Genomic DNA, 27,261 nt, shown 5'->3' on the forward strand with positions numbered 1-27,261 from the left:
TTGAACGACATCCTTCCCTGACAGCCTATGCTCCCAACAAAAGCAGAGACCGTGGGGCAGATGGCCTGCTCCTTCTATTCCGTTCCTTTTGTTCTTTTGTCTAAAGATTCATACAGCACTGGAGAACAGTGGAATATACTCAGTGACAAATAAGGGGAAGATGTACAATTGGAGATATATGTATTACATGAGAACATAGAATAAAATATTTAATAATAAACTAAAATCAAGCAAATGTACCATTGAGCTATATTCTGCCATTAGTTTATCTTTTCAAGCCACATTTAAACCACAGAATTCCCTCCCTCAGGGCATTGTGGACTGCAGTGGTTTCAAGAAACGTAGCTCACAACTACCTTCTCAAGGGCAGCTAGGGACAGGCGATAAATGCTAGCCTGCCTGCGTCACTCACACCCCACAAAAATGAATTAATAAAAAAAAGATCCAATGATGTTTAAGTCATTTATAAAATCTTTTGTTCAAAGTTGTCTAGAAATCTTATGCACCTTATTGAGAATGTTCCTCAAGGAAGTCACAGCACATAGAACACAGAACTGCGCAGCACAGGAATGGACCCTTCAGCTCAATTAAACTAAACCCTTTTGCCTGCCCTTTGTCCATAGCCCTCCATTCCTTGCATATTCATGTGCTTATCTAAAAGACTCTTAAACACTCTTATTGTTTATTCCTCCATCACCACCACTACAGCACGTTCCAGATTCTGTCAAAAAAAGCTTGTCCCTCACACCTCCTTTGAACTTTCCCGCTCTCACCTTAAATGCATGCCCCCTAGAAAGATTCTAACTATCTAGTCTCTCTGTGCGCTTTGTAATTTTCTAGACTTCCATCAAGTCTCTCCTCAGCCTCTGCCACTCCAAAGACACCAACAACCTGAGTTTTTCCAGCCTCTCCTTGTAGCTCACACCCTCTAATTCAAGCAGCATCCTGGTAAACCTCTTCTCCACCCTCTGCAAAGCCTTCACATCCTTCCTGTAATATGGCGACCAGAATTGAATGCAATATTCCAAGTGTGGCCTTGGTTATTATTGATTATCGGGAGCAGAAAAGGTTGATGGGGGATCTGAGATGTATAAAATGATGCAAGGCATGGACAAGGTGAGTAGAAAGCAGCTGTTCCCCTGAGTTGAAGGGTGAATAACAAGGGGGAATCATTTTCAAAGAGTTTTAGAGGGGAGTACTCAAATGGCGGTGGGTGTCTAGAATGCACTGCCTGGGAGAGTAGTTGAGGCGGGAAACATCAGAACTTTTAACAATTACTTGGATGCACAGCTGAAATGAAAAAAATATTCAAAGTTCTGGGCCCAATGCAGGAAAGTGGGACTTTTGTAGATAGTAGTGTATATTTAGTGGTTCAGACTTTAGATTAGATTACTTACATTGTAGAAACAGGCCCTTCGGCCCAACAAGTCCACACCGACCCGCCGAAGCGCAACCCACCCATACCCCTACATTTGCCCCTTACCTAACACCATGGGCAATTTAGCATGGCCAACTCACCTGACCCGCACATCTTTGGACTGTGGGAGGAAACCGGAGCACCCGGAGGAAACCCACGCAGACACGGGGAGAACGTGCAAACTCCACACAGTCAGTCGCCTGAGTCGGGAATTGAACCCGGGTCTCAGGTATGGGAACATGCAACTGGCATGTCATAGCTATTACAGAAACATGGCTGAGGGAAGGACGGGACAGGCTGTTCAATATTCTGGGTTTTAGATGTTATAGGAAGGATAAAAAGGGAGGTGAAAGAGGAAGAGGAGTGGCGTTTTTAATTAAGGAAAACACCACTGCTGTCATTAGAGAAGGCATTTCTGAGGAATCATTTAGTGAAAATATATGGGTTGAAATCAGAAATAAGAAAGGGATGATCACCTTGTTGGGATTCTACTATAGGCCCCCAGTCGTCCCAGGGAAATTGAGAAGCAAATATGTGGAGAGATCTCAAATATATGTAAGAATAATGAAGTTGTTGTAGTAGGGAATTGTAATTTTTCATACATTGATGAGGACTGCTCTGGTGTTAAAGGTTTGGATGGTAAAGAAGTTGTTAAATGTGTTCAAGAAATGTTTCTTTATCAAGGGGCAAAATCTGCCCTTCTCTGGGGTAAAAGGCAAGGCAGGTGACTGAAGTGTTAGCAGGGGAGCACTTTGAGACTCGTGAACGTAACACTGTTGGTTTTAAAACAGTTCTAGGAAAGGATAAGTCTTCCATGAAAGTGAAAGCTTTTTAATTGGAGTACAGCAAATTTAAGGATATGAAACAAGAACTTCCAGAAGATTTTTGGAGTAGACAGTTTACAGTTAAAGGGACGACTGAGAAGTGGGAGGCTTTCAAAAGTTTGCTAATGAGAGTTTAGGGGCATTATGTTCTTGTTAGAGTGAAATGCAAGGTTAGTCAGATTAGGGAACAATGGATGGTTAAAGATATTGAAGTTCTGAGATCAACTGAATCTCTTGAAGACGATAATGATTGTAGAGGCATTCTTAAGAAGGATGTCAGGAAGGCAAAAATTGGTTCATCTGAAGAGACCGTTTCTATGCTGTATGGTTATAAGAGTAAAGAGAAGAAATCTCAACCAGCAACTTGTCTAAAATCAATCAATCCACCACAGCATCCAATTTGAACTACGATCATTCAGGGCTGCATCATTACACCAATGCTCTTGCTGCAGCACCCCACCCCATCTCAGCAAAACTCCCCATTGAATGGAATTAAGATAAGTGGGAAACTGTTCAACCTTCATTGACTCCAGACCAGAACCAAGACCACCCTGACTTCTGTCATTGAACTGCAGTGCGCAGATGACACTTGCATGTGCGCATACTCAGAGTCATAGAGTCATACAGCATGAAATCAGACCACACCGACCATTTTCCCAAACTGAACTCATCCCACTTGCCTGTGTTTGGATCATATTCCTGCAAATCTTTCTTATTCATGTCCTTGTCCAAATGTTTTTTCAATGTTGTAACTTTACCTGCACTCACCACTTCCTCTGCCAGTTCACTCCACACACAAACCACTCAGTATAAAATAGCTACCCCTCATGAACTTTTTAAAACTTTCTCCTTTCACCTTAAAAATATGCCCTCTAGTTTTGAACTCCCCCATCCTATGGAAAAGGACCTTTATTCTCGACCTGATCAATGCCTCTCATTATTTTACAAGCCTTCATAAGGTAACCCCTCAATCCCCTATGATCCAGTGAAAGAAGTTCCAGCCTACTTTCATCAGAAAGGGCTTATACTCGAAACGTTGATTCTCCTGCTCCTTGGATGCTGCCTGACCTGCTGTGCTTTTCCAGCACTACACTGCCACACAATACATTGCTGTCCACCATCATCCCTGAGCATCAAAATCCATGGTGAACCCATGGACAACGTGGATCATTTCCCATACCATAAGAGCCTCCTCTAATTGCATGCAGACATTTCTGAAGAAATCTAACATCGACTCCAATGCACCAGTCCATCATTCAAATGGCTGGGGAACAGAGTGATCAAAGTACAAGATCCCAAACCCAATAGCCATCTCATTATCTCCAGAGTGGCTGTATGCATCATGGACGATGTTCAGCCTACAGCACAAACCACCAACACTGGCTTTGCAAACTCCTGCAAGACCAGTGGCAGGCTATGCGTACCAACATGGGCATCCTCTCTCAAGGAGAAAGTGAGGACTGCAGATGCTGGAGATCAGAGCTGAAAATGTGTTGTTGGAAAAGCGCAGCAGGTCAGGCAGCATCCAAGGAACAGGAGATTCGTCGTATCGGGCATAAGCCTGAAGAAGGGCTTATGCCCGAAACGTCAAATCTCCTGTTCCTTGGATGCTGTCTGACCTGCTGCGCTTTTCCAGCAACACATTTTCAGCATCCTCTCTCAAGCCAATGTCCCCCAGGCACTGGTCATGGCAGATGTAGTGCCACCAAGCAGCATCTGCTCAGCAATAACCTGCTCAGTGACGCCCAGTTTGGGTTCTGGCAGGGACACTCAGCTCCTGACCTCATCACAGCCTTAGTTCAAACAGCTGAATTCCGGAGGTGAGGCGTGAGTGACAGCCCTTGACATCAAGACTGCATTCAAACGAGTGTGGCATCAAGGAGTGTGAGCAAAACTGGAATCAATGGGTCTTGGGGTGATAAATGCTCCACTGGTTGGAGTCACACAGAATGCTTACAGTGTGGAAGCAAGCCATTCAGCCATCGAGTCCACACCAACCCTCTAAAGAGCAACCTATCCCACTACCTAATCTCTATAACCCAGCATTTCTCATGGCTAACCTGCCTAGCCTGCACATCCCTGGACACTGTGGCAATTTAGCATGCCCTATCTAACCTAATCTGCATATCTTTGGACTATGGGAGGAAACCGGAGCAAACCTACACAAACACAGACAGAACGTGCAAACTCCACATGGCCAGCCACCCAAGGCTGGAGTTGAACCCAGGTCCCTGGTGCTATGAGGCAGCAGTGCTAACCACTGAGCCACTGTGCCACTTTTCTTGGGTATAGGAAAAACAGCCTTGCCTGACCAGAGATTTGTGAATGATAGAGAGGATTTCAGAGATCAGTAAGTTAGGGCGGCACGGTGGCACAGTGGTTAGCACTGCTGCCTCACAGCACCAGAGACCCGGGTTCAATTCCCGCCTCAGGCGACTGACTGTGTGGAGTTTGCACGTTCTCCCCGTGTCTGCGTGCGTGGGTTTCCTCCGGGTGCTCCGGTTTCCTCCCACAGTCCAAAGATCTGCGGGTCAGGTGAATTGGCCATGCTAAATTGCACCTAGTGTTAGGTAAGGGGTAAATGTAGGGGTTGCGCTTCGGCGGGTTGGTGTGGACTTGTTGGGCTGAAGGGCCTGTTTCCACACTGTAAGTAATCTAATCTAAGTGGAGCCACCCATCACACCTTTGACCTGCAGTGATGTCGTTGACTGAGTTCAGATATTGTTTCATGGAGGCCACCTGCTTTTCCATTGCAAGGAGGTGACAAAGGTGATTGATGAGGGTAGAGCAATGGATGTTGGCTACATGGATTTTACTAAAGCTTTCGATAAGGTCCCTCATCCACAAGGTTAAGATGCACCAGATTCATAATGACTTGGCTGTGTGGATTCAGAATTGGCTTGCCCATAGAAGACAGAGGGTAGTGGTAGAAGAAGGGTTTGTGACTAGTGGTGTTCTGCAGGGATCTGTACTGGGACCTCTGCTGTTTGTATATGACTTGGATGAAAATCTAGATGGGTGGGTTAGTAAGTTTGCAGATGATACAAAGATCGGTGGAGTTGTGAATAGTGTGGAAGGTTGTCAAAGGATACAGTGGGATATAGGTCAGTTGTAGATATGTTTCCTGAAGAAGGGCTCATGCCCAAAACGTCAATTCTCCTGCTCCTTGGATGCTGCCTGACCTGCTGCTCTTTTCCAGCAACACATTTGATCTCCAGCATCTGCAGTCCTCACTTTCTCCTCCAGTTGTAGATATAGTTGGAGAAATGACAGATTGAGTTTAATCCAGGTAAATGTGAGGTGCTGCACTTTGGGAGATCAGATGTTAAGGAAAAGTATAGAGTTAATGGCAGGACCCTGAACAGCATTGAGGTACAGGGGAATCTTGTGTTCCCTGAAAGCAGCCACACAAGGAGATAGAGTGGTAAAGAAGTGCTTGTCTTTATTATTTGGGGAATTGAGTACAAGAGTTAGGATGTCATCTTGCAGATTTGCAAGACTTTGGTTCGGCCACTCTTAGAGTATTGTGTTCAGTTCTGGTCACCACATGACAGGAAGGATGTGGAGGTTTTGGAGAAGGTGCAGCAGAGGTTTACCAAGATGCTGCCTGGATTAGAGGGTATGAGCTATAAGGAGAGGCTAGAAAAACTTGGCTTGTTTTCTCTTGTGTGGTGGAGCCTGAGAGGAAAGTTGATAGAAATCTATAAAATTATGAGATGCATAGATAGGGTTGACAGTTAGAATCTTTTTCCCAGAGTTGAAACGATTAGGGGGGCAGGCATTTAAGGTGAGAAGGGGACAGTTCAAAAGAGATGTGGATGGCAAGTGTTTTTACAGAGAGTGGTAGGGGTCTCAAACACACTGCCAGTGTGATGGTAGAGGCAGGTGTGTTAGGAGTGTTTGAGGGACTTGTAGATAAGCACATGAATATGCAAGGAATGGAGAGATACAGACCAGAGGCAGGGGGAAGGGATTAGTTTAATTTGGTGACATGTTTGGTACAACATAATGGACCAAAGGGTCCCCTCCTGTGCTATACAGTTCTATGTTCCATGTCCTACATTCTATACAAACCACTTCCTCTGCCCTCCACCTGTGATGATTGCTTTTTCTGTGACTGTACTCCCACCCTCTGAATTGTTTCCTGAAACTTTTGCAAACTCTCACCCTACTTTCAAAGACCCTCCCAAAACGATGCTCTTCTGTTTTATAAGCTCTGTCCCAAACTCCATCGATTTCTCTTTTCCTCCTCCCCAGTGTTAATTTGGTTTCTTTTCCTGCAGTCCAATTTGGTGAGACGTTGTTCCCATTTCTTCACTTTTTTTGTGTGCTTTGAGAAGAGGACTGAAGCGCTTGTCAAACATTGTGTTTGTTTTCTGTGCAGGCAGTTTGGATGGACAGGGCGATGCGCTACACAGTGCACTGAAGCGAAGAAAAGGCTTGCTGCAAAAACTGAGGGTAAGCATCGGGAGGAGATGCCAAACCGCTCCCCCCCAGAGCCGTGCATGCGCAGGCAAAGCTTTACAATTTGCAGACTTCAACAGGAGCCCTCCACCACTTCCCCTGGCACCCCCATCTGGGTGAAAAAGTTGCCCCTTCGGTCTCTTTTATATCTTTCCCCTCTCACCCTAAACCTATGCCCTCTAGTTCTGGACTGCCCCCACCCCAAGGAAGAGACTTTGTCTATTTACCCTATCCATAATTTTGTAAACCTCTATAAGGTCACCCCTCAGCCTCCGACACTCCAGGGAAAACACCCCCAGCCTATTCAGCCTCTCCCTACAGCTCATATCCTCCAACCATGGGAACATCCTTGTAAATCTTTTCTGAACACTTTCAAGTTTCACAATATCTTTCTGATTGGAAGGAGACCAGAATTACACGCAATATTCCAACAGTGGCCGAACCAATGTCTTGTACAGCCGCAACATGACCTCCCATCTCCTGTACTCAATACTCTGACCAATAAAGGAAAGCATACCAAACACCTTCTTCACTATCCTATCCACCTGCGACTCCACTTTCAAGGAGCGATGAACCTGCACTCCAAGGTCTCTTTGTTCAGCAACACTCCCTAGGACTTTACCATTAAGTGAATAAGTCCTGCTAAGATATGCGTTTCTAAACTGAAACAATTCACATTTATCTAAATTAAACTCCATCTGCCAATTCTCAGCCCATTGGCCCATCTGATCAAGATCCTGTTGTAATCTGAGGTAACCTTCTTTGCTGTCCACTGCACCTCCAATTTTGGTGTCATCTGCAAACTTACTAACTGTACCTCTTATGCACACACACAAATGACGAAAAGTAGAGGACCCAGCACCGATCATTATGGCGCTCCACTGGTCACAGGCCTCCAGTCTGAAAAACAACCCTCCAACACCACCCTCTGTCTTCTACCTTTGAGCCAGTTCTGCATCCAAATGGCTAGTTCTCCCTGTATTCCATGAGATATAACCTTGCTAACCAGACTCCCATGGGGAATCTTGTCAAACGCTTTACTGAAGTCCATATAGATTGCGTCTACTACTCTGCCCTCATCTATCGTCTTTGTTACTTCTTCAAAAAACTCAATTAAGTTTATGAGACATGATTTCCCACGCACAAAGCCATGTTGACTATCCCCAGTCAGTCCTTGCCTTTCCAGATACATGTACATCCTGTCCCTCAGGGTTCCCTCCAACAACTTGCCCACCACTGACGTCAGGCTCACTGGTCTATAGTTCCCTTCTTAAATAGTGGCCATGTTAGCCAACCTCCAGTCTTCCGGCACCTCACCTGTGACTATCGATGATACAAATATCTCAGCAAGAAGCCCAGCAATCACTTCCCTAGCTTCCCACAGAGTTCTCGAGTACTCCTGATCAGGTCCTGGGGATTTATTCACCTTTATGCATTTCAAGACATCCAGCACCTCCTCCTCGATAATATGGACATTTTTCAAGATGCCACCATCTATTTCCCTACATTCTCTATCTTTCATATTCTTTTCAAATGTTAACACTGATGCAAAATACTCATTTAGCATCTCCCCTATCCCCTGCGGCTCCATACAAAGGCTGCCTTGCTGATCTTTGAGGGGCCTTATTCTCTCCCTAGTTACCCTTTTGTCCTTAATGTATTTGGATTCTCCTTAATTCTATTTGCCAAAGCTATCTCTTGTCCCCGTTTTGCCCTCCTAATTTCCCTCTTAAGTATACTCCTACTGCCTTTATACTCTTCTAAGGATTCACTCGATCTATCCTGTCTATACCTGACATATGCTTCCTCTTTTTCTTAACCAAACCCTCAATTTCTTTAGTCATCCAGCATTCCCTACACCTACCAGCCTTTCCTTTCAACCTAACAGGAGTATCCTGTCTCTGGACTCGTTATCACATTTCTGAAGGCTTCCCATTTTCCAGCCATCCCTTTAACCTGCGAATATCTGCCCCCAATCAGCTTTTGAAAGTTTTTGCCTAATACTGTCAAAATTGGAATTTCTTCTGGGGTAGAAGTGACCTGTACAAGAAGGATTGCGCCTGAATTGGAAGGGGACTATATACTGGTAGGGAGATTTGCTAGAGCTGCTCAGGAGGATTTAAACTAGTAAGGTGGGGGTGTGGGACCCAGGGAGATAGTGAGGAAAGAGATCGATCTGAGACTGGTACAGGTGAGAAAAGAAGCGAGGGCTGGCAGGGACAAAGCAGAGAACAAGGTAGGGCTGATAAATTAAACTGCATTTATTTCAATGCAAGGGGCCTAACAGGGAAGGCAGATGAACTCAGGGCATGGTTAGGAACATGGAACTGGGATATCATAGCAATTACAGAAACATGGCTCAGGGATGGACAGGACTAGCAGCTTGTGGTGCATCCTAAAAGTTGGTGTGGATTATTATGGGTATGCCATATGCACCACATGTTCCAGGATACAAATGCTGCAGGAAGGATAGAAAGGGAGGCAAGAGAGAAGGGGAAGTGGCGTTTTCGATAAGGGATAGCATTATAGCTGTGCTGAGGGAGGATATTCCTGGAAATATATCCAGGGAAGTTATTTGGGTTGAACTGAGAAATGAGAAAGGGATGATCACCTTATTGGGATTGTATTATAGACCTCCTAATAGTCAAAGGGAAATTGAGAAACAAATTAGTAAGGAGATCTCAGTTATGCTTAAGAATAATAGTGTGGTTATGGTAGGGGATTTTAACTTTCCAAACGTAGTCTGGGACTGCCGTAGTGTTAAGGGTTTAGATGGAAAGGAATTTGTTAAGTGTGTACAAGAAAACTTTCTGATTCAATATGTGGATGTACCTACTAGAGAAGGTGCAAAACCTGACCTACTCTTGGGAAATAAGGCAGGGCAGGTGACTGAGGTGTGGCCAGCGACGATAATTCTATTCGTTTTAAAATAGTGATGGAAAAGGATAGACCAGATCTAAAAGTTGAAGCTCTAAATTTTAGGAAGGTCAATTTTGACGGTATTAGGTAAGAACTTTCATAAAAGGTGATAGGGGTGGAACTAGCTGAAGGATTTGCTAATCTTCCAATTATCCCTAGGTAGGGGAATAGCCATTAGATTGAACATTGGCAAACGTAATTGCCTTATCCAAGAAACTCTTTACAGACATTTTTAGTAACTTCAAATCAGTCAGCTAATCGTGGATGAGGTGGACAGGCACTTGGAGAGATTCGATGGAGCACCTGCATAGATTGGTAAAAGACAGATTGGATATTCCAATCGCGTTGATGTTTTTGATGGGGCGGAATGCATTGGATGTTAGTAGAGTGAATGTTGTATCAATGGATTGTAAGAAAACATTTGCCAAAGTACCAGAAAAAGGCTACCACACAAAATTGACCCTTCTTAAATAGGAGGCTGAGTGCCAGCTTGGATAACATATCGGCTCAAGGCCAGAAAACAGAAAGCTGGATTTTACTACCACTTCTCCTTATGCCAGATAGTGTATTTGAAGGCAGGGGGCTAAGCCTGAGGCCTATGGACCCTCGCTCTGCCTCCACTCCTCCACAGAGAAGCTCATCTATCTGGAGGTTTGCAGAAATTACAGAGATAAGGTGTGGCTAGAGCATGGAGTGATTTCGTAAGTCTGGAGTTGAAAGCCAGCTTCAGTAATGGTGACCATAGCCATTATTATCAATTATTGTCGAACCCATCTAGTTCACTGATATAATTTAGGGAAGGTTTCCTTATCGAGTCTATATGTGACTCCTGATCCCATCACAATATTATTGACTCATAAGTGTCCTCTGAAGTGGTCAAGTGAGCCACTTAATTTGAAGGATTTGGGGATGGACAACAAATCTGGCTTTGCCAGTGATGTCCATGTTCCTTGAAAGGGAAAAAAATGGGAAATGGGCCTTACTGCAAGTTAAGGCGCAGTTACTGGTGAATTCCACACAGTCTAAGTAAAGCTAACTATTCTACAGTGTCAAAGGATCATAAATAAATCAGAAACTGATCTGCATTAACAAAGCAGAACTCAGCTGGTCGAGTGAATGGTTGATTTCCACAAGTTCCAGTTTTCGCTTTCAAGTCTTGTTCTTTGCCAAATTGATTCTTATTCTAGACTGTCAGGGACGTCTGAAAAGCCCATGTGACAAAGGAGGCCATCTTGCCTGAAAAACACAATACAGAACAAACTCTTTCTATCGTTCTGAACTTTTTTGACCGTATATCTAATTGCCTTTTGAAAGATAGCTATTCAGTCTGTTCAGCCATCCTTTCAGGCAGTACATTTCAATTTGGGGAATGAAAAGAATTAAAGCAAAAGAGGAGATTTGTGTAATTATCCCTTTCAGAGTTGAATTATTGACAGCCTGGGATCTTGCAGGTGCATTCTACCCTGCAAGGTTCTGAAATTCTGAAAGCCTGATCACTGGCCAAGGCGGAAGCAGGTTATTGTTTTAGGATTTTGAACAATGCTTAGCAACCATGGTACACTGAATGTGTATGGATCAGCAGCACCCATGTTCGTGCCTGTTCACCTGTAGGTTTCTAAACATGCTCATTTGAAAGTGCTGCTGTGTAAAATGGTGAGAAACAGAGATAAAAAGAGAAGGACGACTGAAGCATGCTAAATAGGCTCAACCAGCGTGTATAATTCAAGGTTACTTTTTCAGGAGCAGCACATATTGGATGAGTGCTCCCGGCCACACACCTGGGGAGGAACCCGGAGGCGGCACCGCCGGCTGGAACCCATTCACCATGCACCACCAATTCAGGTCTACCAGCATCATCCACCAGAACCACCTCAGATCATCCAACATACGGTAAGGCAACAGGAAATGCCTCCTGGTTCAAGTAGAGACCGCAAAACGGTCATAGCTGGAAATACTCCGTGTTCTCAGAAACAGTTTTCTCTCAACAGTTGCTGCTATATTTATTGCGCATTTCCAGCATTCTCTGTTTTTATTTCAGATTTCCAGCATCCGCAGTATTTTTTTTAAGATATGAACTGTTTCACAGAAATTTCTATTTTGAGTAAAAAAACTGACTCCATCACGTCTCCATGCAGTACCCTAACTATTTGCTATGTGCAGTCTTTTTGACTCCTATCACTCTTTCTTCCCATGACAATATAATAGTCAGAAATGTAACGTTGGATCACTGATGAAATATACGATCTTATTTTCATATAAACTGTAACAGATGATTTAAACACACACACTGCACACAGATCATAAAAAACGAATTCTTTATTCCATTGGCAATTAATGGATATTGCTGATCCATTAGTTATAATTAAGATACATGCTAATATCCATTAGGATATTACTGATTCAAAGCCTCTTCCCAGTTCTGTAGCCAACACCAGAGGATTCCTAGTCACACATTCTAGTCTTCTGCATCCTTCACCCTGTATTCCTGATGAAGGGCTTTTGCCCGAAACGTCGATGTTCCTGCTCCTCGGATGCTGCCTGACCTGCTGTGCTTTTCCAGCACCACTCTACTCCAGAATCTGGTTTCCAGCATCTGCAGCCCTTGTCTTTACCTTGCATCCTTATTGTCCATTGCCCATTGATTCTCTGTCTGACACACACACACACACACACACCGTCCCTCTCTCTCTCTCTCTCTCTCTCTCTCCCTCCCTCTCTCTAGCCCTTAGCTTGCCCTAGAAACTGCTCCGTACAGGAAAGGCTCAGAGGAACTCCTAGAGTCATAGAGGTCTGCAGCACAGAAAAAGGTCCTTATGCACATTGAGTCCACTGGAGTCAAAAACAACCACCTAGCTATTCTCATACCATTTTTTAGGACTCGGCCTATAGTCTGGTATGCCTTGGCATCACAAGCGCACATGTAAATACTATACTTCTTAAATGTTATGAAGGTTTCTGCTTCTACCACCCTTACAGGAAATGGGTTCTAAGTTCCGACCATCATCTGCGTGAGGACATTTTCCATCCAAGGGGAAAAGTTTCTTCCTGTCTCCCCTTTCTATGCACCTCATAATTTCATCCATTACAATCATGTTCCCTCTCAATCTCCTCTGCTCGAACGAAAACAACCCCAAGTCTGTACCAGGGGCGTCAGGTTCGTCAGAATGACAATAACCAACAATCTGTCCTCGACCTTCCACGTCAATGCAATGATCAAGAAGGCACAACCACACCCCTTCTTCCTCAGCAAGTTTAGGAAATTCGGCATACCCATAATAATCCACACCAACTTTTAGGATGCACCACATGCATTCTATCTGGGTGCGTAATGGCTTGGTACGGCAACTGCTCTGCCCAGGACAATAAGAAACTAGACAAAGTTGTGTATATAGCTCAGACCATCATGCAAGCCAACCTCTCAACCATAGGCTCCATCTACACGTTCCATTGCCACAGAAAGGCTGCCAACAACATCAAAAGTCCCTCCCTGCCTGGTAATACTCTCTGCCAACCTCTTCCATCAGGCAGAAGATATAGAAGCTTGAACATGCGTACCAACAGGTTCAAGAACAGCTTCTTCCCTGCTGTTCTCTGCTGACCTCTCTAATTTCAAATCTCATGTTAATCTTGCTTTGGTGCCTCCCCTGCAGCCTTGTATGTCTCGCTCTGTCCAAACACCCTGTGATCTGTATGTCCTTGTTTGTTATGATTTGCCTGTATGGCTCACAAGACAAAATGTTTCACTGGACTTGGGTGCATGTAATGGCAATAAATCAATTCAAATCAAATCAAATCAATCTCTCTTCAAAATTGAAACTCTCCAGCCCAGGTAACATCTACACTTTATCTCCAGTGCCATCACATCCCTTCTATAATGTGGATTCCAGAACTGCTCACAATATCCAGATGTGGCCTTAATGAATATCTTATACCCTCCCAGTATGATCCTGCTCTTAAGCTCTGTGCCTCGGCTTATCCCACTTGCCTTCTGAACTATTCTATCCACTTGTCCTGATACATTAAGGTGTACATGCATTCTTTGGTGCTTCCCAGGGTCCTACTGTTCAGCCTGTATTTCCTTGCCTTATTTGTCCTGCTCAAGTGCATCACCTCACATTTATCCGTTTTGCCACTGATCAGCCCATGTGACCAGATCATTTATATCCTCATGGAATGTAAGTTTCTCCTTCTCATTATTTACTACCTAACAATTTTCATATCATCCACAAACTTACCAATCAACCCTCCAACATTCAAGTCCAAATCATTTATATAAACTACATACAGCAAGGGCCTCAATCCTGACACTGTGGGGCCCCACTGGGTACACACTTCCAGTCCTTCCTCAACCATCATCCTCTGTCCCTCAGCCAATTCTCAATCAAATTAACTAAGGTTCTTTGGATCCAGATATGCTGTCAATATCCCATGTGGGACCTTATCAAATGTCATGCTGAAGTCAACTAGAATATTTTGAATCCTTTGCATTTACATATCTCATCTACAGACCTGATCACCTTTTTGAAGAATTTATTCTAGTTGCTCAGCCATGGTCTTCCCTTAACAAAAATCAAGCAGACTGTTCTTGAGTAATTCCTGCCTCTGCACATGCAGATTACTTCTATCCCTCAGAATTGCTTCCAAATGTTTCCTCATTGCTAGGTAGGGCTGACTGACCTTAGATTCTTAGTTTATCCATTGCTGCCTTCTTGAAGAGCAGTATGTTGTTTGCTTTCCTCCACTCCTCTGGCACCTCTTCTGTGGCAAGAGCGAAATTGAAAATTATTGCCAGCATCCTGGCATGGACACAGTGGTTTGCACTGCTGCCTCACAGCGCCAGAGACCCTGGTTCAATTCCTGCCTCAGGTGACTGTCTGTGTGGAGGACTGGAAGTCTGTACCCAGTGGGGCCCCACAGGTGTCAGTATTGAGGCCTCTGCTGTATGTAGTTTATATGTGCTGTGTCTGCGTGGATTTCCTCCGGTTTCCTCCCACAATCCAAAAATGTGCAGGTTAGGTGAACTGGCCATGCTAAATTGCCCATAGTGTTAGGTGAAAGGGTAAATGTAGGGGAATGGGTCTGGGTGGGTCGCACTTTGGCGGGCCGGTGTGAAGTTGTTGGGCCGAAGGGCCTGTTTCCACACTGTAAGTAATCTAATTTAATCCCCGCTATTTCCTCCCATGTCTCACTTGAAAACCTGTGATTTATTTTATTGAGGTCGGGAGTATTACTATTAAACCTACAAGACCACTCAGAACCTTCTCTCTGTCAATGCCAATTTCTTTAAGTGTATCACAGTTCTTCTCCCTGATTTCGCCATCCACGTCATCCCACTCATGAGTAAACACGAACACAAAGTATTCATTTGGAACTCTACCTACACCTTCTGGCTCCACTCACTGTGATCTTTAATGGTCCCCTATTCTTTCCTGAGTTATCTTTTTGCCCTTAATGTACTTTAACATAACTTACAATTTCACTTTATTTTATCTGCTATTATTCTTTCATGTCCCCTTTTGCTCCCTAATCACCTTTTTAAATCTCTCCTAGCACGTTCTATACTCTTCTAGGACTTCTGCTGTTTTGAGCCCTAGATATCTGCCATATGACTCCCCTTTTACTCTGATCCAATGCTGTCTCTCCCTTGACATCTAGGGTTCATAGGAATTGATGGTCTCACCCTTTTTCTTTATGAGAACATGTTGGCCCTGTACTCTCCCTATTTTCTTCTTGAACGTGTTCCACTGTTCTGACACGGACTTAGCTGAAAGTATCTGCTCCCAGTCCACTCTAGCCAAGTAATGCTCGATCTTTTATAGAACATAGAACAGTACAGCCCACAATGTGGTGCCAAACATGACAACAAGTCAAACTAATCTCTTCTGCCTGCACATGGTCCATATCCCTCCATTCCTTGCATATTTATGCGCTATCTAAAAGTCCCTTAAATGCCCCCAACATACATGTCTCTGCCACCACCTTTGGCAGTGCATTCCAGATTCCACTGATCTTTGTATTATCTGCAAACTTACTAACCCACCCATCTAGATTTTCATCCAAGTCATTTATGTATATCACAAATACAAAGGTCCCAAGACAGATCACTGTGGAACATCAGTAGTCACAGACATCCAACCTGGAAAAACACCCTTCCACCACTACCCTCTGCCTTCTATGGGCAAGCCAATTCTGAATCCACACAGCCAAGTCACCATGGATCCCGTACAGTTTGATCTTCTGGATGAGCCTACCATGAGGGACCTTGTTGAAAGCCTTACTAAAATCCATGTAGACAACATTCACTGCTCTACCCTCATTGATCACCTTTGTCACCTCCTCGAAAAAGTCAAACAAGTTATTAAGACATGACCTGACCTGCCCAAAGCCATGCTTACTGTCCCTATGCCTTTCCAAATGCGCATAAATCCTATCCCTAAAGATCCTCTCCAATAGCTTCCCAACCACTGATGTGAGACTCACCGGTCTATAGTTTCCTGGATTATGCCTAATTCCCTTCTTGAACAAAGGAACAACGTTAGCTACTTGCCGGGATCTCTCCAGTAGCTAGTGATGATTTACAGATCTTAGTCAAGGCCTCAGCAATCTCCTGTATTGCCTCTCTTATCAACATGGGGTAGATAACAATCAGACTCTGGGGATTTATCCACCTTAATGCTCTTATAGGAGACCCAATGCCACTACATCCTTGATCTCAAAATGCCAAAGTACATTAGCATGCTCCAAACTAATCTCATTGTTCTTCATATCTTCTCCTGGGTGAATATTGATGCAAAGTTCTCATTTAGGACTCACCCACATGCTCTGCCTCCAAGCACAAGTTCCATCCTTGATCCTTGAGTGGTCCTATTTCTTCCTAGTTATCCTCTTGGGTTTAATATATGTATAGTATGCCTTGAGATAGTCCTTAATCCTACTTGCCACGGTCAATTCATGGCCCCTTCATGTTCTCCTAATTCCTTGCTTGAGTTCTTTCCTGCTTTTTTTATATTCCTCACAGGTTCTGTCTGATTTTAGCTTCCTAGACATTACATATGCTTCTTTCTTCCCTCTAACTAAATTCACAACCATCCTCATTATCCAAGGGTCCTTTATCTTACCATCCTTGCCCTTTCTCCTCACTGGAAATGCTGATCCTAAACTTGCATCAGCAGGTCTTTAAACAACTTCCACAAGTCAAACTTGGACTTGCCCAATAATAGCTCTTCCCAATTTACACTTCCTAGGTCCTGCCTAATATTGACATAAGTTGCCCTCCCCCAATTTGCAACCTTCCTGTAAAGTCCTGACTTATCCTTTCTCATAGCTATCTTAAAACTTAAGGAGTTGTGATCAATGTTTCAAAAATGCTCTCCCACTGAAAGGTCAGTTATCTGGCCAGGCTCAATAGCCAATTCCAGTTCCAGTATGGCCCCTCTTCTATTTGGACTATCCACATATTGTTTCAAGGAAACCTCTTGGATGCACTTAACAAATTCCGCCCCATCTAAGCCTCTTGCTGTCAGGGAGTCCCAGTCAATATTGGGGAAGTTAAAATCACCCACTAAGGCATCTTGTGATTGCATCTTTCCATAATCTGCCAACATACTTGTTCCTCAATGTCTCAGTGGCTGTTGGAACGGAGGGGGGTGGGGTATATAGTATAATCCTATCTGAGTGATTGCACCCATTGTACTTTTGAGCTTGCCCCTTATTCCCTCAGTGGATGAGCCCTCCACTATGTCCTCCCTGATTAGTAATGCAACTCCTCCACCTCTTTTACCTTCCTCTCTGTCTTGTCTAAAACAAAGAAACCATGGAACATTGAGCAGTCAGTCCTGTCCCTCTCTCTGTCATGGCCACAACAACACAGTCCCATGTGCTGATCCAGGATTTAAGCTCATCTGCCTTCCCTATAGTATTCCCTGTATTGAAATAAACACACGTCAGCCTATTAGTCATGTTCGTTTACCTGTCTCTGGCTGTCCTTTCTTTCTGATTTACTGTTCCTAACATCTATGGTCCGCTCAATCCCTCCACTTGCTAACCTGCTGCTCTGTTCCCAGTCCTTTGCCACTCTAGTTTAAACCCTCCTGAATAGCACTAGCTAACTTCCCTGTGAGGAGATTGGCTTCCCTCTTGCTTAGGGAAAACCTGTCCTTCTTTACAGGTCACCCCTGTCCTAGAAGAGGTCACAATGATCCAAGAACATGAAATCCTGCCCTTAGCACCAGCTCCGTAACCAGACAATTATCTATCCTAACTTTCTATGCCTTGCCTCATTACCATGTGACACGGGTAGTAACCCAGAGATTCCTACCTTCAAGGTCCTGATTTTCAGCCTCTTTCCTAACTCCCTGTACTCACTCTGCAGGACCTCATCCCTCGCTCTACCGAAGTCATTGGTTCCAATTTGCACAATAACTTCTCGCTGCTCACCTTCTCCCTTAAGGATTTCATGAAATCACTCAGAGACATCCCTGACATTGGCACCAGATAGACAACACACCATCCTGGAGTCTCGAATGCAGCTATAGAAATGCCTGTCCTTGTCCCTAACAGTGAGTCTCCTATTACTATCACTTGCTTGGATCTTTCCTGACCCTGCTCTACAGCAGAGCCACTTGTGGTGCCACAGACCTGAACGCTGCTCTTATACACCCCCAAGAAGCTATTCCCCCCCCCCAACAGTATCCAAAACTGTATATTTGTCAGAGAGGGGAACAACCACAGGAGACTCCTGCACTAACTGCCTGCCTCTCCCGACAGTCACCCATCTACCTGAGTGAACCTGCGGTGTGACCATCTCCCTGTACCTAGTGTCTATCACACTCTTTGCTCCCTACATGCTCCTTAGTGTGTCCAACTGCCACTCCAAATGAACAACGCAGTCTGTGAGGAACTGCAGCCGATCATACTTCCTACAGACACGGTCATCAGGTATACTAGACTGCTCCCTGATCTCCCACATCTGGCAGAAGGAGCACACCACTGCCCTAATTGCCATTTTTATATTTAGAAAGATAAAAGAGTCTTACCTTGATTCCACCTTGCTCATCTTACACACTGAAGCCCTTTATTCACTTAAGCCTGCACTTATACGGACCAGCAGCACTTCCACCACAAAGCAGCCCCTCTCAAATGATTGTGTCGGTAATTTCCAATTGACTAGTTACTTAAATTACAATACAATCTTTACAAATCGGCCAGTCAACCTTCTCGGCTCCAGCAAACTCTCGACCAGCTTCGATCTATCTTTCAGGAGAAAGTGAGGACAGCAGATGCTGGAGAAGGGCTCATGCCCGAAACGTCGACTCTCCTGCTCCTTGGATGCTGCCTGACCTGCTGCGCTTTTCCAGCAACACATTTTCAGCTCTATCTATCTTTCCTTTAGTTTTGTGTTAAGGAGGAGGGAAGGATGGAAACACTGCAGGAATATAATGTTTGTAGCCTAATGTTCCTTGACCCCGAGTTGTTCATTCTGCTGTTCGGTCGTTGTGACTGAGTCGAGATTGCTCCTTTGTGAGGTCTCTCTGCTGCTCCCTCCGCCACTCTGTCTTGTAAAGATCAGCCTTTCCCAGGTCGAGGAACTTTGATTTCAGGCCATCCTGGTCCTTTTACACAATAATCTTGAATCTAACAGTTATGATTGCTGTTAACAAAATGCTCCTGCACTGATACTTCAATTACTTGCCCAGCTTCATGACCTAAAATTAAGTCCAGGACTGCCCTCTCTCTTAGGGCATTCTGTGTAGCGGCTTATAAAGCTGTTGTGGATGCGTTTTAAGAATGCCGTTCCTTGTAACCTTTCACATAATGACTACCCCAGTTAATGTTGGGCCAGTTGTGCTTCACTACTGTCACCACCTTACTACTTTTACACTTCTGTGAATTTTGCCTACATATCTGCTCTTCTGTTTTTCTTAGGATGTCCAAAATACACTCCCCCCAGCAACATGATTACTCTTTTTGTTTTGTTGTGTTTTTGAGTTCTACCCATAAGAGTTCATTTGAGGACCCTTCTGAGCAATCTTTGATTTACACACCCCACCATCAACTGTTGTTGGAGGCTCTACAACATAACATTAATCCTTAAACCACACTATCCTACATGTATGAAGTGACCTTGGGCAGAGTCAATCCAATTCCGAAGTCTATAATTTGAGTAGAGGACCTCCACTGCTATGAATGCTGAGATGTCTCTATCTTCATGGCATCCAGTGGAACTATCCTGCTATAATGCTTTGTCTTTTCCAAGATTATTTTTAGAAAGATACTTGCAGCCTTTAATATGGTTTTCCTAAGACCTCCGAATCATAAGTAAATAGTTATGATTGTAATAATGGTAATTACTGAATACTCCTATGAAACAGTAAATGCTTTTCAATTATTATCAAATATTGTTGAATAATTTTAAAAAGTGAAGTGAGAGCCTTCATGTCTTCTAGGTGTCTGGAGGTCATCCATTTCTTCATACAATGAAATGATTTTGAAATGTGTAATTATTGTAATGTGAGCTGTCATCTGTGTTCATAATATCCACAATCAGTTGTTAGGTGAGAAAAAGCAGTGAATCACTTTTATTTTGGCTGAATTGCAATCAGCATGTTGAAAAGAAGATACCAACCTCTTTTAAAGAAAGGATGCTAGGTCATTAACGTGGACTTATTGACATAGGGGGCCTAGGTTAATGTTTCATCCAAATGCTATGACCCAGACCAAACCTTCTCAGAATATATTAAGAAGTTAACCTAAACCCCAGCATTTTCTTATTTTTGAAGAGAAGTGGAAGGCATTGTGTTCTAGATGCAATGCAATTGGTCAAACTACCAGCCTTGAAGTAAAACACACCTTATTCTTATGTTATAGTTAAGATACACCAAAAGAAACTCGATTAACTTAATAACAACTCGATTGGAAAACTTGATAGAATTATAGATTATTTAACTACTAAACAGCAACTATTACAATATAGTAACATCCCATAAACACACCCTTGGCAAAAGCAAATTTAGTAAAATAGATTGTCTCACATGCAATTCTCTAGCCCAGAAGGAAGGAACATCAAGAGAAAGTTCTGTATGTAAGAGAGGGAGAGAAATCAAGCATTTTGCTATAGCAGGGAGAGATGTATAGGAGCTTCCAAACCCCAACAGCCATTGGAAGTTAAACTAAAATCCTGGTTGTGCGAGAGCTTGACCCCACCCTTATATGCTACTTCTATTGTTGCAACTTAAAAAAAACACCAAGATCTCACAAGCTGTTTACTTTACTGGCTTGGAACAGACCACTTGATAGCTCTGTCTCACAAAAAAACCTCAACAAAATACAATTCTTAAAGCCATAGTATCATCACAGTTGGAGAAACATTGTACCTACAATTCAGTTTGCATTATTAGTTCTACAAATGAGTATAATGTTAAAAATGCACTCTAATCTATAATCTTTAATTCAGAAGTAAGCTGGCTATGAACTGAGCCAACAGGGCACATGAATCAATAATGAATGTTTGAAATACTTTGCACAACAGCAGAATTCCATATTTACTCATTGGATAGGGATGCAATATCCAGAGGTTTGTAGTGTATTTTAAAACAGTTCCAGAACTCCAATGAATAAGCACTCTCTCTCAATTTCCACAAAGAATGCAGAGGAGAAATGGCACATATTTCAAGATACGATTTACAATATTGCATTCTCAATATTTAGCAAGCAAAAGAGGACGTACATCACCTAGTTTGAGGCAAGGATTGTTTGAGTCTATCATTGAAGGCAAGCAATCTGTTCTCATTTATTACGAGGAGAATCTCAGCAAGAAGGCTCGGAATGTCCTAGGAGCTGCTTGAAGTAAGTTCAGACTGCTAGGCAGTGTCTACAGGCAACACGTTTGCCAGCTGTATTCTAACACAGGGCATCAAAATGTCTTTCTGTGAAAAACAAAAAGGTGATGTTGAGACCAAAATATATTGTTATTGATTGCAGTACACCAGGGGTTAGGTGGACAGTGCCCTGAGCTTTACTCCTGGGGAGAATGGGAAGCTCTGGATATCATTGACAGCCCACCTTCCGTGGAAGAGCTGAGAATCAAACTCTCAGTGAAGGAGCTTTAATATCTAGCACCGTTGCCGACAAAGCTTCAGTTGATGCTAGTCTGCTTGAATTAATCAAGCACAGGAAACCAGCAACCCTGCGTTATATTGCATTATTTCTCTGCTGGAGGGAGAGTATGTTGCTTCATGTTATGCATGATGCAAAAGTTGTGTCCCTCAAACAAGAACAGGATTGTGACAGCTATAAAGACATTTCCCCACTGAACATTGTGTTAAACGTATTTCTATTTTTACTCTAGTCAGATTGCAGATCCTGGCTGAACACATCTGACATTGGAGTTTTTGATCAGCCATGCTTTGTGTTGAACAGGTGTGCAGGCTCAATGGGCCGAATGGCCCATTCATGTTCCTCTGCCCTGAATTCCTTCACATCATTTCAGAGCTGGTGGTTCCATAATGACATGATTTCCTCAGTCCAACAGCTCCAAGAAAAATGTTTTGAATGGAAGTGAACATAGAATAGTGCTTTCAGCAATCTCACCAAAGCACTCAATGATGTGAGCAGAGATGGTCTATTTAAGCTCCTGGACATAATAGGCTGCATTCTAAGGTTGCTCAGTGTGATCGAGTAAAAAGTGAGGTCTGCAGATGCTGGAGATCAGAGCTGAAAATGTGTTGCTGGTTAAAGCACAGCAGGTTAGGCAGCATCCAAGGAACAGGAAATTCGACGTTTCGGGCCAGAGCCCTTCATCAGGATGAAGGGCTCTGGCCCGAAACGTCAAATTTCCTGTTCCTTGGATGCTGCCTAACCTGCTGTGCTTTAACCAGCAACACATTTTCTGCTCAGTGTGATCCCCTGTATCCATGACAAGATGATAGTGAGGTCAGCAATGATGGAGAATCCTCAGCACCCTTTGATTTCTGAGTGGAAACAGGGGCTGTGTTCTGGTGCTAGAACTCCTGGACGTATTCCTCTCTTTGCCACTTCATTTGCCATCAAGTCATGTTCAGAGGGTATGTGCTTACATTGTCAGGATTGACGTAAAGATGGTCAGCCTTACCTGTCTGAAATCAAAGACAAAATGTGTGAAGTCCATATCAGAGTGTCGTTTTACATAGACAATGCTGCATTGGCATTCCACTGTGAGAAATATGGGCTGACTTTCTCTTTCTCCATGAACATTTGGTTTGATCATTACCATAAGGAGGATAAGCCTCATGGCCAGAATATTGCCACACCACCATCCCATCAACGTTTGCAATGTGTTACTGGAGGCTGTTGATAGCTTTGTGTTTCTAGATTCTGCAGTCACCCGCATCTATCACTTGGTGCTGAAATCAGAGTGTGCATCGAAAAGCTGTAGCTGCTCTGGTCTAACTGAGTAAGAGAGTGGAGAGCATCAGCAATCTGAATGAGGACACTACACAGCAATCTACCACAGCATCTTCAGTGTAATTCTCCAAGTTAGAGAGACCTAGAAAACAAATGCTTGGCAGGGAAAAAAAACAGATGTTTATTTGCAGTCTTAGATGCGTCATCAGGATTTCTCAGTATGACAGTGTCATTAAGTCGGAGATCCTGGAGTGGCTTATTCCATCAGCATACATTTGTCAGATACATAAAATCCCTGCAGTGTGGAAGCAGGCCATTTGGCCCATCGAGTCCACACCTGCCCTTCAAAGAGCATCCCACTCAAATCCACCTCCATACAAGTCCCATGGCTAATCCACTGAGCCTGCACACTACCAGACACTATAAGCACGGCCAATCCAGCTAATCTCATTGAACCATGGGGATGAAACCAGAGCGATCCTACACAGGCACAGAGAGAAAGTGTAAACTCCATAGAGACAGTTGCCTGAGGCAGTAATTGAACCCATGTCCCTGGTTGTGTGAGGCAGCAGTGCTAACCACTGAGCCAGCACGCCGTTCTGTTAAGGCAATGTTGCCTGCAGTGGCTCGACCATGTGCGTTGAACGGATGGCAATCATATACCCAAATATCTTTCATCGAGTCAAATGGCCACAGGGTCTTGACCTGCTGCAAGTTCATAGCTGTATTACAGAGACATTAGCAAACCAAATACAAAGTCAACATAGGCAACTGGAAGACAGTCGCTGATGGCCATGATCTTTGAAGGCTGATTTTTGGAGAGGCATTGGAAAGTGAAAGAAGAAACAGAAAAGTTAGCTGGCCAGGAATTGGGCCCACAGAAAATAGAGCACAGCAAATTGTGTACCTTCTCAACCCACTGTTTTCCTCTGTAGCAGAGTCTGCAGTACCAGGGTGGGTTGCGGTGTGGGGGGTGGGGGTGGGGGGAGCGCTTCTGAGCCACAAGATGGAATGCTCGACACAGAGTTGACCAGACTCATAGGTTGCAAAGCTCTTTGGAACATGACAAGCTTGTGGACGTTGCTATACGAATACAAGGTTTTTATAACGCATTTCCTGCATTACAATTCTTGTAGCAGCATGCTGCTCAGTGACGAAAATTACTTTACTGTCAATTATTGTCGCTCAGCTATTTCTGCATATCTTTCAATGTTTACTCCTGGGTGTTCTCTCGCCAGCTTCCCCAGCAGCCCTCAACAATCATACAGCAGTTACCACAGCAACAACCACTCATCACACAGATCCCACCTCCACAAACTCTTCCACCAATCAGGTCATGCAGCATCAAGGAAGGTAAGAAATATTCAAACCATTGTTTTATTTGGATGTGAAGTCTTTCAAAAGTGGTTGTTTTGTCCTATGTTTATGTTTGGAAGTTGGGTCATTATGTGAGGCATGTGCGTTCACATTTCAGAATTGATTAAAGCCGGTTAGCCTTGCATGCCTGAGATCAAAGACAAAATGTGCCAAGTCCACATCAGAATGTTGACTTAAAAGAGAAAAAATATGAAAGCAAGATAATAAATCTCCATTTTCAAAATGGTAGGCCGGTCTAAACCATATATTATTGAACAATGATGTATTTGTCTCAGTCTATTTCTGCACTGAATAAGTGCCTACCCTGGCTGTATGTACCCATCCTGTAACTTCCTAAAATAAGTTCTTTCCCCTCTCTAAGGGAACTTGCTGTTTCTCTGGACAGCTGTCGTTAGTCCCCTGTTATTGATGGGATGTGCCAGCAAGTAGACTCCAAATTCGATAACATTATTCAGCGTCCTGCTACAGCCTGCCATTAATGTTCATCTCGGCACATGTATACATATGTATACATATGAGACACACTATTGGATGTGTGGAAGTATTTACCTCTGGTTGCTTCTTCTGATTTTGACAATTGCGTACAGTTCTGCTAAAAGTGGATCATGCCTCTGATTAGTACTGTCTAAAACTTAGCGGACAGTCTTTGTAAGCTTTGCCGCACATGAATGGTCTTATTGACATAGTTTTGTTAGTTGGTTGCAACCGTATCTTGAAATCTGACCAGAATATAGCACCTGCTTCTAACTTGTTCAAACCTGGACAGTGTTTTTAAAAAGGAGAAAGTGAGGACTGCAGATGCTGGAGATCAGAGCTGAAAAATGTGTTGCTGGAAAAGCGCAGCAGATCAGGCAGCATCCAAGGAACAGGAGAATCGACGTTTCGGGCATAATCCCTTCTTCAGAGTTTTTAAAAAGCCTGCTTTTGATTTGTTATGCAGAATAGAGATGTTCTTTTGAGTTTCTCTTGGTGTCTCTTTCATCCTGACTTCAGTTCATATGAATCCTTTTCTCAACAGGGTCTTATGATTGGGTACACAATATTGAAGTTGGTCATGTGGGAAAGGCTCAGAGGAGCTAATGATGAAATATGTAGACATATAGGTCATTGGGAGGAAACTTGGAGGTAGGCAAGGTAAATGGCCTGAGAGATGTGATGGAACTACGAAACTCAAAGAGAGCCATGAGGGGAACTGCAGTACCACAAGCCCAACAAGACAGAGTCTATTTATCACCTTTAACATTCACTGGCATTACCATTGCTGAATCCCTACACTCACTGTCCTGGAGATTACCATTGACCAGAAATGGAATTGAGTCAAGATTAGAGTGGTGCTGGAAAAGCACAGCAGGTCAGGCAGCATCCGAGCAGCAAGAAAATTGACATTTTGGGCAAAAGCCCTTCCTGACGAAGGGCTTTTGCCCGAAACATCGATTTTCCTGCTCCTCAGATGCTGCCTGAACTGCTGTGCTTTTCTAACACCACTCTAATCTTGACTCTAATCTCCAGCATCTGCAGTACTCACTTCTGCCCAGAAATTGAATTCGACCAGCCACATAAATATTGTGGCAAGACCAGTTCTAAGACTGGAAATGTCTGTCTAATGCCTGTCACCATCTACAAAGTAAAATCAGGAGTGTGATGGAATACTCCCCCTTCCTCAAATGGGTGCTGCTCCAATAGCAGTCAAGAAGCTCCAGGACAAATCATTTAGGACAAAACATCCCACATGGCTGGCACCACATCTACCACCTTAAACATTCACTCCCTTTACTAGTGTCACTCAGTAGCAGCAGTGAGTTTGGTCAGGATGTTTAACATATAGTCTGTAGAGTACAGCCTGACCCTGTTTCCACCCACTAGCACTCACATGCACTTCGAAACAGAATAACTAGACAATAACGTGGATCAGGAAATTTGGCTGATTCTTCCCGTCCCTCAGTAGCAGATTCACCAAGGTTCCTTAGACCTTTCCAACCCACAACCTCTGCCACCTAGAGGGACAAGGGTAGCAGATACATGGGTGCACCACAATCGGCAAGTTCCCCTCCAAGCCACACATGACCTTGACTTGGAAATATATCATCATTCTTGCATTATTGCTGGGTCAAAGTCCTGGAATGCCCTTCTGACCTGCATTGTAAGTGTCCCTATACTAAAGACCTACATCCATTCAAGAAGGCAGCTCACCATCACCTTTTGAAGGGCAATTAGCGATGGGCAATAAATGCTGTCTCTCTGAGCCAGTGATGCCCACACCCATGAACAAATTACTCTCTGCCATCAGTAGATGTGCAGAGTTCCAGACAAGGTCCACCCAGAGTCTTGCAGAGCTCTAACATCATTTCCATCTTTTATTAAACAACAGGAACCTCATGACAAGCACTAGTATTGCATGAGCTATTTTCATTACTTTTTGTACCTGTTTCATAGCTTTCATTGACTTGAGCCCATGAACACTTCAATCTCTCTGCTACTCGACTTTGTTGTTCAAAACATTATTTTTTAAACCTCCCATTTCTTTGTTGTTAATTTTCCTCTCAGTGTTCTGATTCATGCCAACATTTGGTTTGTCTTTAGAATGGAGATACGGAGAAATTTCTTTCGCCAGAGGGTGGTGAATCTGTTGAATTCATTGCCACAGAAGGCTGTGGAGGCCAGGTCATTCAGTATTTTGAAAACAGAGCTAGATAAGTTCTTGACTGCCAAGGGGATCAAAGGTAACAGGGAGGTAGTGGGAAAATGGAGTAGAAAAAGGTGGTACTGTGGCTCAGTGGTTAGCACTGCAGCCTCACAGCACCAGGGTCCCAGGTTCAATTCCGACCTCGGGCAACTGTCTGTATGTAGTTTGCACATTCTTCCTGTGTCTGTATGGGTCCC

At 43.7% G+C, this 27,261-nt stretch overlaps 1 protein-coding gene across 1 annotated transcript in view; it reads left to right on the plus strand.

Annotated features, from left to right (window-relative positions):
- zgc:112416 (uncharacterized protein LOC550509 homolog) overlaps nt 1-27,261 on the plus strand; it is a 43,287-nt gene that overhangs the window by 7,478 nt on the left and 8,548 nt on the right. Inside the window, exons 3-5 of the mRNA XM_060828170.1 lie at nt 6,626-6,699; nt 11,365-11,514; nt 24,243-24,357. Coding sequence (XP_060684153.1) covers nt 6,626-6,699; nt 11,365-11,514; nt 24,243-24,357 — 339 coding nt within the window. The remainder of the gene's footprint in view (nt 1-6,625; nt 6,700-11,364; nt 11,515-24,242; nt 24,358-27,261) is intronic.

The sequence above is a fragment of the Hemiscyllium ocellatum genome, chromosome 7 (assembly GCF_020745735.1).
Source record: "Hemiscyllium ocellatum isolate sHemOce1 chromosome 7, sHemOce1.pat.X.cur, whole genome shotgun sequence".
Classification (NCBI taxonomy): Eukaryota; Metazoa; Chordata; class Chondrichthyes; order Orectolobiformes; family Hemiscylliidae; genus Hemiscyllium; species Hemiscyllium ocellatum.